The sequence below is a fragment of the Heteronotia binoei genome, chromosome 21 (assembly GCF_032191835.1).
Source record: "Heteronotia binoei isolate CCM8104 ecotype False Entrance Well chromosome 21, APGP_CSIRO_Hbin_v1, whole genome shotgun sequence".
Lineage (NCBI taxonomy): Eukaryota > Metazoa > Chordata > Lepidosauria > Squamata > Gekkonidae > Heteronotia > Heteronotia binoei.
The window spans coordinates 170,366,032-170,384,153 of NC_083243.1; the positions used below are offsets into that span (position 1 = coordinate 170,366,032).

Genomic DNA, 18,122 nt, shown 5'->3' on the forward strand with positions numbered 1-18,122 from the left:
TAGCATTTTAAGTCTCATGAGCCCAAGTCACATAATGCTGCTCAGTAATACATCCAAAAAGAATCAGTAGAAGTAGAAAATGTGTTCTTATGCAGGACTATGAGCAGCTGTCTCCCCCTTATCACAGGGAGCCTTTCTGCAACACCATACCAAAATTAAAATAGCTTGGATTATAAGGTTGCACCCCTCTGCTATGCAGCACTTTCCTCTGGCACTGGGTACTTTTCATTTCATTGAAACACACTGGCCTTGTGTTAACAGAATCTCCTAGTGATGAAGGCACACACTCTGCTATGGAGGACTATCTCTACATTAGAAGAGGGTACATGCAAAAGCAAAGTATGGCTTAGAATCCAAGCCAATTCATTTTTTGGCTTGAAATAATGAACTGCTGTCTTTGCCGAAATGGTATCCTGTCAAGAGCTCCCATCTATTAAAAATCTTACTACGTATATTACTTCTGGTCCAGCAAATTATAGCTTTATTTATTATTGTGGCTTTTAGCAGACAAATTCAGGGGGGGAAGCTGAAAAAACCCACACAACTTCTCATCCAGCCTGAATTTATTTTGCTACATTGGGATCATGAAATATTATACATAAATAAGCACACAGAGTGATAGTTTAATTATATTCTTGTGCAATTAAAGAGTATAAAATTCTGCATTTTAGTCAAACAAAACAATCCTCCCTGTGATCAACACTCTGAAAGCAGCGTCACTGATCACATCGAGGGGTATAGCCACTTCACGGCCGGAGCTGGAGCCTGCTGAATCCTAAAACGTCCAAGTAGAAGTTTCTGTCCCTTCAGAAAGAAAGGAAGATTAAAGTTGGAAATATTATAAATATTGCTGTAATTTAGAATAACTTTAAAAGGTCTGAATATGGACTTAGAAACAGTATGTAGAACTCCACACTGACAAAACAGAAGAAGCCCGTTTTAAAGAAGGCTCAGACAAAAAATCGATAAGCTGCGGCATTAACTGTTTTATTTTTAATCTTTTAATCCGTTTTAACCGTTTGATTGTTTTATTCTTTATCTGAGACTGTTTATTGCTGGTTTTAATGGTTTACTATGTCGGGATCTGCCGAGCCCACCATGGGAAAGGGCGGACTACAAATCGACAGAAGTAAATAAATAAATAAAATAAAACGGAGCTAAGGAAAAACTATTCGCATATAAAAAGTAACTGAAAATGACACTGAACTTAACATTAAGCCCAGTACAAAAGATCCCTCTGCCATGTGCTGAGTCACTGTGCAGGAAGGGAGAGCAGGCACGAGAACGCTGGCCCTGCCCCCTGCCTCTGCACAGTTGCCAGGTTGTCTGCAGGGTGCAACTGTGGCGAGGAAGTGCCCACACACAATCCTCCCTGTGAACAGCAGCATGACTGATCACATGGAAGGGTATATGCATAGCCACTTTCTCCAAGCAGCTGCATTCTTCTGATGACCAAGCAATTGCAAAAAGTCAGTGGGACAGCTCAACGCACTCATGCCTACTCTCCCTTCCCTGTGTGATGAGTCAACATGGGAGCCATGCGTCTGTACCAGACTTCAGTGTACCAATACAAACAATAAGGCTGAACATGTATCCGGAATGAATCCCCATTTGTAACACTGTGAATAAGATTTAAAAACATCTCTTCAAAACTTGAAGGTTGTTGTGAGGATAATATGGAGGACAGAAGAGTGATGTAAACTGGCTTGGAAAGAAAGGGGGGGTGCAAATGAAATAATAAAATGTATTCACTCTGAAAGAATCAAAATCACAGGAGATTTTTCAGTTTTCCACAAAGTTTTTAATTTTTCCCTCTTTGGAGCCCCAGGACTTCACATCACTAATATATTTGATTGCATTTTTTTTACTTTAAGAATAGGATGGAGCCTCCAATGGCATGGATGACAGTTATTCCAAAATGCCAAGTTATAATATCCTGAACACTAATGGTCCTGTTTACGTTGCAGAAGACTCTACTTCAATTGAATGAGGGGCAGAAAAGGGGAATAATGGCAAATACCAGAAAAAGCTGGAAAACAAACTGCACACAATGAATTGGGAAATACTTAAAAAATGATGCATGCATGAACAAAAGACTCCACCCCCCATAAACTATAAGAAACAAACTAAAATAGGTAGGTGCTACATAAGAGAAAGTGCCAAGCCATCTTGAGAAGCCTTGTTTAGGAGAAATAAGTTAATTCTTAAATTTTAACTAGAACGTTTGATATAATTTCCTCTCCACCCATCATACAGGAATTAGCTGTTTTCTTTAAGATGTGATACCATGCTCACCTCAGAAAAACACAACAGAAGACTCTCATACTGCATGGTTTTCAAACTTGCTATCTCCAGAAATCCCTTTCTGTATCAACCAGTCTACCAAGGAATACTGATTTTTCTCCCAGGGAGCTACTGTATATTACTTAGGTTTGGAGGATATATTATGGTTCACACAGATTTCATACAGGATGCTGGCCAGGTGTGATGTAACATATCACTGCCTGTATGTGCTGAGAGCACATCTAAAACTCCTGCATTCCTTTCAGTAATGGATAAGATTCCTTTCAAGGAATCGTGTTCATCATTACTGGCCTGGCCGTTCACAATCCCCAAACAAGTTTCCATAGAACACCAGGGTTCCTATAACAGTTAAAAAAATATATGGAACTTGATATCACCATGTGCATAGTTGGGCTTTTAGCCTTTACCTTCCACAGCTTTCCCTTGTACAATTTAACAAGGTGTTTCAGAGTACTTTGAGGCAATGTGAGTGAGCTGTGGTTAGGATAAGTGACTCAAACGTTCTGAACATATGGGCTATCAACTAAGGGAACTTTCAGGACCATAGCCTATCATACTGCATGAGAAAATATAGTTCTCAATCCCTGAGGAACCCAAAGAAAGGTTCTCAGATTGCTTAATGGCAGTGCTGACACCAAAACGTAAATACTGCATCTCTGCAGTTTCCAAAGACCAAAGTGATCACACCAGATGGAACAAGCTGTTCAAGATACAGAGAAAACCACATATTGAAGTAGAGTACTAATTCCACTAACTGATCTTATTTTCTCCTCTCCAACTCTCACAGGGTGAAACTGCTTTAAGAATTATATTCTCTTCCACCTGGAATTAACTAGTTATGTCAAAGGCTTGGTGTCTCTACTACTACACATTCTAGTCGCTAGGTAGCAAGAAATGATTGCTCCGAAAAGAGTTAAACTGCTTTCTTAGCTTCTGATTCTTACCTAGAGTAATTTACTGTCACCTTATCATACATAGCTAGATGATTCAAGCAGGCAAACAACCCAAAACCATTCTGAAGGTACTGAGCATTAAGTCATTTACTTGCTTGCTGTTCAGGATGTGAAGTCATCTTGCATGGGATGACAAAAAGCAGAAGTACATCATATTTGAAGGCAACACCTAAGCCCTAAAAGATTAGTTTCAATTTCCTCATTTTATTCTGCCTTATGCTGGAAGGGCTGGGGGAAAGTTGGTTTCTTTGCACATTGCTGGTGGAAATGCTCTCTTATAGAATCTTTCTGGAGACAGGTCCTCGAACATATTAATTACATTACTGGTCATTCCATCCCTCTTTCTCCTGAAATCATTTTTTTTTTTTTTTGCAATACTGGCAAACTGAAGATTTCAAAGCTTTCTCGTGATCTAATTAACAGTCTTCTTACCGTTAAAGACTGGGGAAGGAAATGGCAAACCACCCCGTAAAAAGTCTGCTGTGAAAACACTGTGAAAGCAACGTCACCCCAGAGTTGGAAACGACTGGTGCTTGCACAGGGGACCTTTCCTTTCCTACTGCTACTAAAACTACTATGGCGTCTCTGTAGAAATCCAAAACCTTGCCGTTGCTTGCAATCAGGTTCACAAAAATCTGGGATCTTTTAATCATGGAGAAAATCACGGCACAGCTTTCCACATCCGACATTTACCCCAAGACCACATCTTTCAAAGAAAAATTGTTTCCTTTTCTCGAGTATACTGCATCTAAAGACATCCTACCCATCAACACAACTTATCTTTGATTTCTTTCACTTTAACTCTTTCCTAATCTATGATCTCCTCTCCTGCTTTTATTTGCTTATTCCCTGTCATTAGGCTTGGGGTGGTGCAAGGTAATACTCTTAGTTTAAACATCAATACTCTTGGCCCAATTACCAATTTAATTATCCTTATTAGGATTTTTTTTTTAGGCAGACTGAATTTTATTTACCTTAATTCTTATATAAAGTGTTCTATAATGTTATTTCTAGTTATATATACTGCATTGTACCTTCTCTATGTGCAGTAGAATTTTGTTACATGCTGAATCAATTTATTTGACATTACTTCATTTTACAATGCTATGTACAGCTTGGAATTTTTCAATAAACTTATCTTATTTTGGAAAAAAAAATATTTGAAGGCAACACTCTTCCTGGAACTAGGCATCCATGTGTCAAAAAGGACTAGTACATACATACAGCTTAGAAGGCAATTCACAATTATGTTTACATGTATTGTCCTAGGTAACAGTACCAAGTTATATATTTCAGACAGCAAATATGTCTACTCATATGGACAGTTAAAGATGAAGAGACTGGAAATCAATCTTCTCTTCTTCTTCCCCTTCTATCACAAGCTCTTTCAAATAGAAGGAAATGTAAATGTTAAATTTCCAGAAATTTTGAAGCCATGAGAAAAAACTGTTGGGGTTTCTTATCAACCTATTTTTTCTTTTATTGATTTGACATAAAGTGTATTATTTACAGCTTAGTTAACACACAAATCTGGCATATCTGAGGAATTTAAAAGTATAAATGTCTCAGTTTTCTGTAAGAAAAACTGTACATATACTCAATGCATAAGAGTTGCAAACTGCTTCATCCTATGCGGCTAACATATAATTTTTGCCATCTGAGAGATAGGAAAAATAAGAGTTGGCAATGGAAAATGAATCTTGTACTAAACAAGACAGTGGGGATATCAAGTTAAACTTTATACCACTGGAAACACTTAATTATGAACATATGAAGATGTCTTATACTGAATCGGACCCTCAGACCATCAAGGTCAGTACTGCCAACGGCTCTCCAGGGTCCCAAGCTGAGGCTTTTCAACCCTATTTGCCTGGTCCCTTTTTAGCTGGAGATGCCAGGGATTGACTCTGGGGCCTTCTGTTTACCAAGCAGATGCTCTACCACTGAGCCACCATCCCTCCCCAATTATTTAATAGCATATTATCATTAAACACGTTATAGCATATCTATTACAAAATTATTTAAAATTAAACAAAAAAGGAATGATTACCTATAGCCATAGACTTGCATAAAATGTTCACATTACACATTTTGAGGAAAAGTCTCATCTTGAAATGCATTTCATTTACTCCAAAAGGGGAAAGATCAGTTTCTTTTAAGTGTCCTCCAGAATTTCCCAAAGTCCTTAGATATTTTCACGCTATACATTTTGGGTAAGAAACCTTATCTTAACAAACATTTCACTCGTTCAAAAAGAGCAAATATTCATAGTATTTTTTTCCCCATGTGCCCTTTTCGCCATTTCCCAATTTTGTCCATTGGGAAGAAAATCCCCACCCACCCCAGAATTTTTAAGAGTTTTGTTTCAGACCTTCCCAACCAACTTTTTTTAAGCCTCTTTTTCTGCAGCTGTCACCAAACTACTTCCTCTCCCATTCTATTTACTTCTACTTCTCCTCAACATTGTATAGCCTCATTGGAATCCACACTGCAAAGTAAAGGGAATGAGTCTTTCCTGCTCTTTCGGGGGGGGGAGCACTGAAACTTGCAACCTTTAATGTATCAGGCATTCATTTCACAGGTTAATAGATCAGGAAACCATTCTAAAGCAGGGAGGTATCCATAAAATCCAAAAGGTATGGCAAGGTATCAAGTTCCTTGCTATTATCTGTTTCTGTTTGATGTAGCCTGAGGAATGTATGCATAGATTGCTTAGTCTGCTGAGGAAACGCAAGTTAAGTGCTTCCCTCCTAGGAACTGGGAACCTACGTGGTACCAAGGTGGTGGCTCCCCTCCCAGGATGTTTTGTAGAATGCTTGGTAGTGAGAGTGTGTGTGTGTGTGTGATTTGTAGTCACTAAGTTTAAACTGTCCTCGCGCCCTGAATTAAGGCACGCTTCTAACGACCCCTGCAAGAATATATAACCTGAACCTATATTGCTGTGTGCCAGTTTCGACACTGGCTGCGTGTCAGTGTCTATGTATCTCATCCTACCTTACAATAAATACTTATCCAAACACATGGAGAGTTACAGTTATTGAGGGAGAACTGGAAACTTGACACATGGATCATTTGCTTGCAGAATACTTGCTGAGGCGGATTAACAGAAAGCTCACAATACAATGAACAGTACTAGAAGGATTACAAGAAAACTCAAAAACAGACAACCCAACTAAAACAGCACCAGAGTACAACATCCTACCGACATGGGAAGGGTATCTAAAAACAAGTGTACTCTTTTGATGTAGAAACACTCAACCTTTCAAAGTCTTCCATTTTTTCTTGTGTCTGACAAAGGGAACTTTGATTCTTTACAGTTTATATCCTAAAACTCTTGTTGGTCTCCAAGGTGCTACCAGACTTGAAACAAACTGTTTTACTTTAACACAGCTACCCTCTGAAACTAAGCAGTTGGCTAAGCAGTTTAGCCAAATCTGCAATAAGACAGCTTGGCTACAGCATTTGGCAAAATTGCATTACACCTTGTCATGTACAAGATGTAGCTTTCACCAGTTTCAAAGACTTCCTAACTTGTTATTAAGTTGGTGGTAGACCCTGGACCACATTGTCCAAATATTTTGTTCTTCTGTCTATATGAAATCTGACACCCTTTAGAACCAAGGTCCCCAACCAAAGGTGCCTAAGGGCACCTCTGGAATCACTACCACCACAAAATGACTTCTGCAGGAGCCAAACCCAAAACCAAACACAACAAAAAAGCTACGCAAGGAGGCAGAGTCCAGCAAAATTCCCAGTTCCTCACTTTGCAAAAAATTGGAGAAGGGGAATAAAGAAAAAAAAAGGAAAACAAAGGAAGTCCAGGGAGAGGAAGGGAGAAGAAGGAATAAAAAGAGGAAAATCCTGAAGAAGGAACAGAATGACAAGTCCAGGTGCTTACCATTCCTTCTTATTCTGACACTTGCACTCCTTCTCCATGGCTCCTGAAGTGGGGAAAATGGAGGAGAAGCATTCACCTTGCTGAACTATTAACAGCTTGAGCCAGTCAGATGGCACTTGGGTACTCTGAGGGGGTATGGCAGGTAGGACTGAAAACAACACTGGAATCTTACCCCCATTCTTTGCATGACTTCCACAATATCAGGAAAAATGGTCTCCTTTGGCAAAAAATAAAAAACAATTGCATCCTGTGGCAATCTTCTCACTAGGCCATAATCCATAGTGAGCCAACTCATGCTGGTGCCAAAACCACCTTCAGATATACTCACAGGATCCACAGCTTCTGAAATGGAAGCTAACAAGTCATGGTTCGTGGCCTCTGTCCAGGAGTGAAATTCACTGTGTCTTCCATATGTTTTTTTATTTTATTTTATTTTATTCAATTTATGTCCAGGACTGAATTTCATTGTGGCTTCCAACTCATTGGTTGGGTAAAGCTCATTGGTAAGTGAATTCCCCACAAGCAAAAGATTGAGCCCAACTGAGGCCTCACTGCTAGAGCACTGTAACTTCAGCCAAGGAGATTCATCTTTTTTTTAAAAAAAATCTATACATCAAATACCATCAGGGAGGAGGAAGCATTGAGAGTAAGGAATGAGAGGATAGACAGAACTGGAGAAAATAAAGCAAAAAGGCCTAAGGACACTCCTAATGTAGAACTCTACCAAATTTTTTGCTCTGCCTCTAGAGACAGGATGTGAACTGGAATAATTTCTTCTACTGCTGAAGACAGGGAATTAGAAGATCAGCCCTTCTACCAGGTCTGATGGCAGGAATCACACCTCAGTCAAGGATGCCTTCTTCCAGTGAAAGAGAAAAGGATTTGCATGGACTTGTGTGACATGTGCTGCTAAGCACCTAAGCTAAATTTGTGGTAAGATGGCCTGCTCTTAGCTCTACCCACAATGCAGACTGGCAGATCTACTAACTTGCATCATATCTTGTATGGCTTAAGATGCAGCCCTGGCCAGTCAGAGACCAAACTGCCGCTGTTAAATGTTGCTGGTATGACAAGCCTGTAACAAGACATTTAATTTTTTTTCTATATGAAATCTAATGCATTTTGGGTTAGTCATGATTATCTACCACAGCCTCACCACTCCTTCAACAAAGGGGAGAAGCAGGGTCTTGGACAGGGTATCATGCTAAAATGGTGGTGGTGGGGGGGAGATTGCATCTAAAGTACAGCTTGCAGCCAGGGACAATCCTATACCTTTTCCTCAGCTCCAGCTTCCAGAGTAGAGAGGTGACCTGTATGTGTTATATCATTCAGAAGTCGGGACCGACATACATGCGGGACCGCATCTCCCCATATATGCCCCAAAGATCACTACTATCTGCCACACAACATCTGCTGACTGTCCCTGGCCCAAAGGACATCCATTTTGCCTCAACTAGGGCCAGAGCCTTTTCGGGTTTGGCCCCAGCCTGGTAGAATCAGCTCGCCTTGGAAATCCCAGCCTTCACTGAACTATTATCTTTTCGTAGGGCCTGTAAAACAGAGCTATTCCGCCAGGCTTTTAGTTGAGGTAGTGGACATCCTACTCGATCGGGCGTTCCTCCGATCAGCCGGCACTATGCTGTGGTACCATATCTGCTGTAATATTAAATTACCTTTTTACTGTGCCAGATTCTTAATCTATATAACATGTGTCCAACGGAGCCACCATCTGTAACTGTTTATGATCAAATTGTATTTTTATTGATATTATATGTTTTAATTGTTATTTATACTGTTTTTATAATGATGTTATCCGCCCTGAGCCCTTTTTGGGATAGGGCGGAATATAAATAGTCTAAATAAATAAATAAATGTAGAACCAGCTAAGGTAACATCTCCTACTTGACAGCTTCAAGCTCTGGATGAAGTTGGGAATCATCCCTGAAATTGTGCTATAATTCATAGATTCCTTATGCACCGCTGAAGCACAGTTTGCACAGATGATCTGACAAAAAGAGAAAGAACGCTCACCATGACAAACCAATATGAATCTCATTATGTCACATCTTCCCAGGGTATTAAAAGCTGTGCAACATTTATAACCTATACTTTAACAACTGCTTTTTTAAAAAGTATCCAACAGAATCTCCCCAAACAGAAAATATAAGAAGTTTAAGTAACAAAGAGGCAAGTTATATCATTTTAAGACCAAAATATACAAGATACAGAAGATCTGACAGACTCTCCCAATATTTCTCTTTTTACTTTACAGCAGCTGTACTGGGCTCTGAATTTAAACGCAGCAATGGCACATCAGAATGGGTATGCAGGGTTATATGGTAAACTTTCCCTTTTGCCATTTCCTTGATCTAATACACACATGCCTCTAATCAAAATTTGAGATACATGTCCTTTGTTATGATTTCATCCCAGAACCCTACAATACACCATGAAGAGTGGGAGATGAAAATTCTGTCTCTCACTGCTGTGCCATTAAGGCATGAGCTAAATGAACAGCTTCTTGCTTATCTCAGTTCTAAAGCTGAGCAACATAGACTACAGAACCACTGTTCCACAGAACTCTGCTCAAAGGTGACTATCTTTGTGGAACAGGGAATATTCCTTACCTTGATTAGCTTTTCTCGCAACAGAGACAAGAAAAATCACTACTAATTACATTTAAGCTTAGTCACGTGATCTTAATGCTTCTCCTAATTAAGTCCATGAATTAAAATGCTCTTCTTGGCCTGGGAATGTAACTCTTAGTCCAAGGGCCTGATGAGCCAATCGGAAGTTATGTTTGTGCAGTGTAAGGATTCAATACAAGATTAACTTGAGACATGTAATTACAGAACTTCAAATGGTAAGCTCACATTGTATAAACAGATGAGATCAATTTCTCACCCCAAGCAGGAAAATGTAATTAAAAATTACTTTTTCTTTATCAACTTTTATTTATTTTAGTATCTGTATCTGTGCTTTAACTATTCCAGAAACACAAGTTTTAGTGATTGCCACAGTTCTTATAAGCAGCACTGAAATAAGAATAATACACATCCAAACAATCCTTCAGGAAAATGCTTGAAACTAGCGTTGGCTTGGGCTGCCTTCACTTGCCTAGAAGTTGAACGCAACAAGTACAAAAAATTCTACAACTCTGACACTTCTATTAGAAAAAAAACAAGCTAGCCCTTCAGACAAATACAAGGGACCACAAGACAGACAAGTTTCAAAAGCTATTGATGGTAGAATTTCAACAGAATCACAAAATATTCCTTCCAGAATCTGGAAAATTATAGAATTACCAGGAATAGGACTAGTACATATATACATATTCATCAGTGAATGACTGCAACATCATATAGTGACTTGCATATATTAAGAAACACAGATCAAAACTATAGATAAGCTTTTCATATCACCTTAAATGAGCTACTTCAAGAAAGATTAGTACACATATTTAACAGTTTGGTGTAGTGGTTAAGTGCACAGACTCTTGTCTGGGAGAACTGGATTTGATTCCTCACTCCTCCACTTGCAGCTGCTGGAATGGCCTTGGGTCAGCCATAGGTCTCGCAGGAGTTGTCCTTGAAAGGGCAGCTGCTGTAAGAGCTCTCTCAGCCCCACCAACCTCATAGGGTGTCTGTTGTGGTGGTGGTGGGGAGAAAGTTAAAGGAGATTGTGACTGCTCTGAGACTCTGAGATTCAGAGTATAGGGCAGGATGTAAAACCTATATCATCATCATCTTCTAACAGCAATCTTCAAGAAATCAAGTGATGTACATGCACCTACTTAACTGAAAAAATTATACTCCCACTTGTTGATTAAATGCGCACTAAGACAATTTTATGATAGATTAAACCACAACAAGAAGCATTAACTCAAGATGAAATATAGGTCCTTCCTCATCTCCTGGACTAACTATGAGACATGTCAGCACCAGCGGATGTGATATTAAGGTCTCTCACAGTTCTCTGATGTTTCATTCCCATGATGCTGCCTTTATGCTGCCCACAGCAAGCCCATGGGAAATACCACCCCCTCAGGAACTGTACTGCCAAGCAGCATCAGTTAGAATTGTCTGTAGAAAACAGAGCTTCTCCTTACCCAACAGATGGAACTTGGCTCCCAAGCTGTGTCCTGCATGTATAAACTTGGTTAGCTTTATTTTTCTCTCAGGTGCATGCCTGAAAGAATATGCCATGTTCTCACTTCTACACCTGCATCTAAAGGCATGTGAAAAGGCAATTGTTATAGATATTCCTATCTTAGACAGGTGCATATTGAAAAAAGGATTTAGCCATTCTAAAATAGTATACTTCAGCTATTCAATTTCAGTTTTTAATATAAACGGAGGGCTAAACAAAGTTGGCCTGATTCTTTCAAAAGGGTGGGAAACAGTTCTGAAGTCTGCTTCTAAAGCAATGTTTTCTGTTATCCCAGAAGGCTGGACCAGAACCAATAGCTTGAAATTAAATCAAGAGTTTTTGGCTAAACATTAACAAGAATTTTCTGACCATTAGGGCAGTTCCTCAATGGAACAGGCTGCTTGGGAAGTGGTGGGTTATCATTCTTCGAAGGTTTTTAAGTATTGGTCAGATAGTCATTGGACAGCAATGCAAATTCTGTGAATTTAAGCAGATCATGAGAAAGAGGGCAGGAAAGAATGAGCCATTGCTCAGCTCTCATGGCCCTTTCGTTCATGCCCAGGGTAATGCCAGCTATTGCTTTGGGGTCAGGAAGGAACTTTCCTCCAAGTAAGATTGACCAGAGAATCCTGAACATTTTTTGTCTTCCACTAGGCATAGAGCTGGGGTCACTGGGAGGGAGTGGGAGGAGTTGTGAATGTCTTGTGTTGTAGAGGGGATTGAAGTAGATGACCCTTGAGTTCTATTCCACCTCTGTGTTTCTATGTAAACATATGCTACAAAGCAAAGAGAGACCACACCAAAAAGCTTTGACTAGAATTTAAACTGCAGGGTTTTGTTCCTGTATTCTGATGCTTTAATCTGAAGTTGTAAAAAGTAGGCTAGCCAGTTTCAGCTGACCTACAAACACTACATGGTCTAGCAAATGCCATTTCAGTAGGTACAGATTACAAACACAAAAAAACCTAGCAATTTAAACATACAGACATATTCCCCATTTGTGTTCACTGACACAATATACAATAGAGAACCCCAGCTCCCTGCTGTATGCTTCTTAAAGTGGGAATATAGGCTTAAATGTTTGGTGTGCAATATATTATTTAATAACCTGTGCTTGATAAAACTATAATGTGACTCATCCCAAAGAAAGCCTTTTAAAACTGATCCTGCAGCTAACCTTTTTCTCCCCTATGGACTGAAGCTCCTCTAACTAGTTTTACAACCAGTGCTATTTTCTTCAATGACTGCATATGCTTTCAGCAAAAGATCAGCAGGCTGCACAGGTAGAATATGCTTACATTCAATGACAGAAACACTCTCCTGTGCATCAAGTAAATTCTCCTAAAAACCATTACAATAGTCACGTATTCCAGACAAAGCCTGCTGATCACCACCAGCGATAGATGACCCCCTGCTATCAAGCGGTTTTTCCACATATAACCCAAAGCACACTTTCTCTGCAAAGAAGGCTAAGTAGGAAAAGGAGGACACGAGACTTTCATAAAATTATAATGGTATGCAAAGAACAAAAATGTGTTTCCCCCTACTCAGGGTCAAAGAATTTAAAGGCAGTATATTTTGAGAAAGTGACTTAGAGAACTCACTAACATAAAATGGTAAGGCCAAGTTTGCACGGCTTTTAAAAACTGAGCAAGTTCATAGGGGACCACATCTAGCCACTGCTTCTAGTTAAAAACAGAACCTCTTAATTCAGAGGCTGTACACCCAATAATTTAGAGTGAATTTTATTTTGTTTTGCAATTTTAGAACAGTTTCTACTAGTATATTTATTCATGAAAAAAATTCTGTAATTAGTCCAAAATCAACCAGTTACTCTGAACAGTGACTTGAACTGGAGCGTTGCTGGTCAAAGCCCAACATTTAGTCATTAGGACTACACCGAACTAGTTATGTTACCCACAGATAGAACCATCTTTTAGTGAAAGTGAATAGGGCTCAAGCAGTTGCGAAGCAGGTCTGCTTCAACATAAAAAGCTAACAAAAAGTGAAACTGAAGATGCCATCAGTGAAAGTTACACTGTAGAAACATACCAGTAATATAATCTCAGCTCTCTGAACACAGTAGTTAAGATAATAACCATTTCCACAGTCCCTTCCCCCCAAATAATATGATGAAAGTGCATGTAACCGAGATTAATTAAAATATCTGGAACTTTCTGATGAAAATAACTTCTAGGTAAAGTCAAAGTTTGAACATAACATGTAAACTACACTGTGTGCTCTACTGATTCCCCCATATCAAATATTTCAGTTTGCTTTTAACTAACAGAAAAAAAATTGAGGTATTTATGTAATATATAAAATGAAATACTTTAATTTTGTTTTCTAAATGGAAAGCAAACATGATAGATCAGATCCAAACACTTTTAAGGCACTTAAAATAATTCACATACAGTTTGTTTTTAGTCTAGAAAGCAATTTTATTCGCCTACGCCTAAGCCAGTTTGGTGTAGTGGTTAAGTACATGGACTCTTATCTGGGAGAACCGGGTTTGATTCCCCACTCCTCCACTTGCAGCTGCTGGAATGGCCTGGGGTCAGCCACAGCTCTTGCAGGAGTTGTCCCTAAAAGGGCAGCTGCTGTAAAAGCTCTCTCAGCCCCACCTACCTCACAGAGTGTTTGCTGTGGGGGTGGGGAAGGTAAAGGAGATTGTGACCGCTCTGAGATTAGGGCGGGATATAAATCCAATATCATCTTTATCTATTTTCTCCCCTACAACCCTATCAATGACAGACTGTTTAGTCCATTTCTTACATGAAAGCATACCACAAATATTGGACTGTGAGAGTTCAGCTCATTATGTTGTGGGTGTGTCACCAGAATAATGCAGCACAAGGTATTTCCACCGTCTGACTAGACAGAGCAAGATTCTGAAGCATACTAAACATTCACAATAGGGAAATCTAGATAAGATCTTCATATTCCTTTAACCATCTCACAGCTTCAGTTGAATACTTTTTGATTAGCACTTAACAGATATGCCAGCTACTCTGTACGAAACCTCAGTGATTGATATTGCCTACTGATAGGTCTTCCAGCACAGGACAATCCCTTTCCTTTGGGCTATAGCAGGCAAACATCAGTAGCAGCTCTACCCTTTTATCTGGCACATGGCAATATCACTTTATATGGCAGGTAGACCTTCAGTCACCATTTCCATCTTGTGATAGTCTCAATGATGATGCCAAGCATGAGCTTCCTCAAAAATCCTCACAAAAGAAAACATTAGGTCCTATATGTATTACAATTAAGATTTCTCTTACGTGAAATGTGTTACTTACAAAAATTCCCTTTTTTATGAGTTGCAGGAATGGAAGCAGCACAGAAATTGAAGTGAACCTCGTCCACTGACCATCAATCAATCAATCAATCAATCAATTTTTATTTGTACCCCGCCCTCCCCGCCAAAGCAGGCTCAGGGCAGCTAACAACATAATCAATACATTAGTTTTACAAGGCATTTGAACATAACTAATTGACACATTGATTAAAATTCTACCAAAACTCTAAAATCAATAAAATCATTAAAATTAACATACTGGTGCTATTGTACAGGTTTCACTAGCAGTTTCCCTTAATCGATGAAGGCCAGTCAGAACAAAGTGGTCTTGCAGGCCCTGCGGAACTGTTCAAATTCCCGCAGGGCCCGCAGATCCTCCGGAAGCTGGTTCCATAGGCGTGGAGCCATAACTGAGAAAGCCCAATCACAGGTACTCTGAAGCTTTACTTCTCTCGGCCCGGGGATAGTCAGCAAGTTCTTCCCGGCCCGGGGATAGTCAGCAAGACCATGAGCAAGATCTAATACTTTCCCTTTAACTCAACATGCTTGCAGACTTTAAAACTAAACACAAATCTCCAAAGCAGTACATTCTGAGCAGGTAAAAATATAGTTTAAGAACAGGTTAGACTTTTCCCACTGCGATTTTACAATTATATATTCTTCTCTCAGCACGGGTCTATGAAATAAAAATGTGAGTTTTTGATGCTTTGTTTTGACCAGACAACCATTTCTGCAAAGCCAACCTAGCTGAAATAAATGGCGCTACTAGTCATTCAAAACACAACAGTCTCTTGTCCAGACCCTGTTGCTAGTTCAACCCACTCAAAAGAAACTAGATACTTGGTTAACTCACGTAAAAGCGAAGAAGAGAGTGGTGGCTCCTACTAGGAAGATTGCAGCAGCCGATACTGGGACATACTTGCTGGGTTTGAATCTCTTTCCAGATGCTGCTGGCATGTTGGAGCTCTGGTGGATGATCCACCCTGCAGCATAGCCCAGGCCCAACTGGAGTCAGAATGGACACGAAAATGGGGAGAGGGACCTTCAAAAAGGAAAGCAACTGTGTGAAGGGGAAAGGTTTAATATAGTTACTCAGGTTCTTGAAAATATACCAGAATCAGATCAGATTTACAGTGTAATCCAGATGAATTAGTACCAGTAACAGAATGAAACAAGGAATTATTCAGAACTGAAGTGCTGAAGCAGGCAATCAAGAGAATTCTATACTATCTCCCAAGACTTCTGGGGGACAAAGAAAACTTAAAAAATATAAGCTGTGTTCTAATTTAAAGTTCCAGCGACTAAAGTTCCTGCACCATACAAACTTTGAAAAAAAGTAGCTTGTGGAGCTGATCCTCTTCGGAAGGTGTCACAAACAATTGAGAAGTGTAGCAAATAAAGTAACTTGACTTTTTAAAAGCAAACGTTGAGCCAGGTGAACATTCCCAAAAAGTTGGTCAATAATGACACCAAATCTTCACAAGATTTTTTTTTTAAAAAAAAAAACAAGGCCCTCAGCAGTTTCCAACTCAGATTTTGGGGGAACAATTCTCCATTTCTTTTTTAATCTGATTTTGGTGCAAAGCAGTGTATGCTGGTTGCTGCTCAACAGAAGGTTATCCTGCTAGCAAATCTGCCAGTCTTGTACATGAGTTGCCCCACCCCCAAGTCTTCCTCTCCTAATGCAGGAGCACATTCTCCTGATTTCACAAGGAACTGGGGCTGTCTGGCAGAGGTTGTTTAATTTTGTTTATTTCTCTCTTGACTGCTAAATCCGGGTAACAGCTGGTGCAATGTTGAGCTGTAAATCCTTTTTCTTTCAAGGGGGAGTGGGGCATGCTGAAGGGCTGGTCCTGTGTTTTAGTCTTCCTATTTGCTCCCTTCCATACAATGCCCCAAATCCTAAAACAAGACTAGTTTTACTTTTTTTTTTTTAAAGGCAATTACACTTCAATCTGCATCTTTAATGAATCAACTGTCTCTTGAGGAAGCCCAGCTGAGAAGAAACAGAGACTGGATCTCAGTTTTCAACTATTTTGCTAAATATCCAAAATGCAACTGACAGTGGGAAGGGGGGAGTGAGGAAGAATGCTGACCAGGCCCTCTGCTTCTGTGTCTTCAGTTTAATCCAAACTGATCCATGACCAGGCTTTCTTCACACAAGTAAAACCAATCCTTATTCATTGATATTTGCTTTAGAACTCTTAAAACGATTACAACTCCTCATCCTGAGTTCTTCCTTTTACCTAGAAAAGGAAAAAAAAATTAAGTTAAGCACATTCTACCTGCAACTCATTAAGAATAGTCAAGAAAGACCACAGTGTAGTAAAATTTCTTCTTTTCAGAGATCTGAGAGCTAAGCTTTACTTTTAAGGGACAAGGGTCTGTCTTTTTGAGGCATGTCTGTTTGATACAAACACATGAATGAACTTCATTCATTTAAGGAAAAAAAACATTAACAAGCTTAATGTGTATTAACTCCTTTAAAGTTTGGGTTGGATTCATTTTATCATAATAAAACTGAAGTTCAACCACAAAATGCCTTGCTTTTGTAATGGGAACATCAGAGCAAAGTGCAAACTTTCAAAAACCCAAGTCTACTAAATAGCTACACTTTTGAAAGAATATGCATGTTACCTCAGCAAAATCTGTTGTGCCAGAATTCTGCAGTTGTCAAAATATCCTGGACTGATGGGTAAACATATCCAGCACTGCTGAATATTTAAAGAGAGACCAAAAATATGATGAACCTTTTTCTGTAGTCCAGTGTAGGGATGGGCACAAACCAGGGAAAAGCATGGTCCATTTTGGTTCGTTTGATTCATGAACCAACTGAACCAAGAACCAACAAAACCACAATTTTCTGGAACCATTCATGGTTCGTTATGGCTGGAGGAGGGAAAGGGAGGAATTTAAATGCCATCCCCTCCCTTCTCTAGCCCAGGTGTTCTCCATAGTATCCTATGGGCCCATAGGATACAATGGAGAGATTGGGCCGCAGTTGCAGCGCAACCCAGAGAAGGGGTTAAAACTTTCTACCAGGCAGCACAGCCTGTTGAACAGCTGAGCCCATGCGGAGAAGTTTCCCCACAGAATCAGCTGCTTTGCTGGCTCTGCTGAGCTGCCTGGTTTCAACTGGGCACTCCAGCAGAGCCTAAAGAACAGCTTATCCTGTGGGGAGGCCTCTCCCCACAGGCTCTGTTGATGCTTGTTCCTTGGGGAATTCAAGTGGACAGGAACTGTCCCAAACCTTCCATGGGAAGTTCAGGGACAGTTTGTGAGAGGCATGGTTCCAAACAGAATCATAAAATGGCCTGATCTATGCATGAATCGCAGATCACTGTTCAGTTTGTGCCCATCCCTAGTCCAGCGTACTTTCTTTTATAGTCCTGTGCACTATCTATGAAATGTATACTGAAAGGCAATATCTACAGTTTCAAACACATTTTAAAATACCTTTATAAAACCTTCCTTTCACACATATTGTTTTGCATGACAATGTGATAGAATTTCATGT

At 39.7% G+C, this 18,122-nt stretch overlaps 1 protein-coding gene across 3 annotated transcripts in view; it reads right to left on the minus strand.

The window, feature by feature from the left end:
- The window catches only part of ZDHHC5 (zinc finger DHHC-type palmitoyltransferase 5), an 82,130-nt gene that overhangs the window by 40,527 nt on the left and 23,481 nt on the right, over window positions 1-18,122 (minus strand). For 2 of the 3 annotated variants that reach the window (XM_060263003.1, XM_060263005.1), the window contains exons 2-3: window positions 16,702-16,851; window positions 15,459-15,647 (exon numbers count right to left, since the gene is read on the minus strand). In XM_060263003.1, the coding sequence (XP_060118986.1) occupies window positions 15,459-15,562 (104 nt within the window). In that variant the 5' untranslated portion in view covers window positions 15,563-15,647; window positions 16,702-16,851. Of the gene's footprint in view, window positions 1-15,458; window positions 16,852-18,122 lie in introns of all 3 variants that reach the window. The other variant, XM_060263004.1, reaches the window with a different exon arrangement.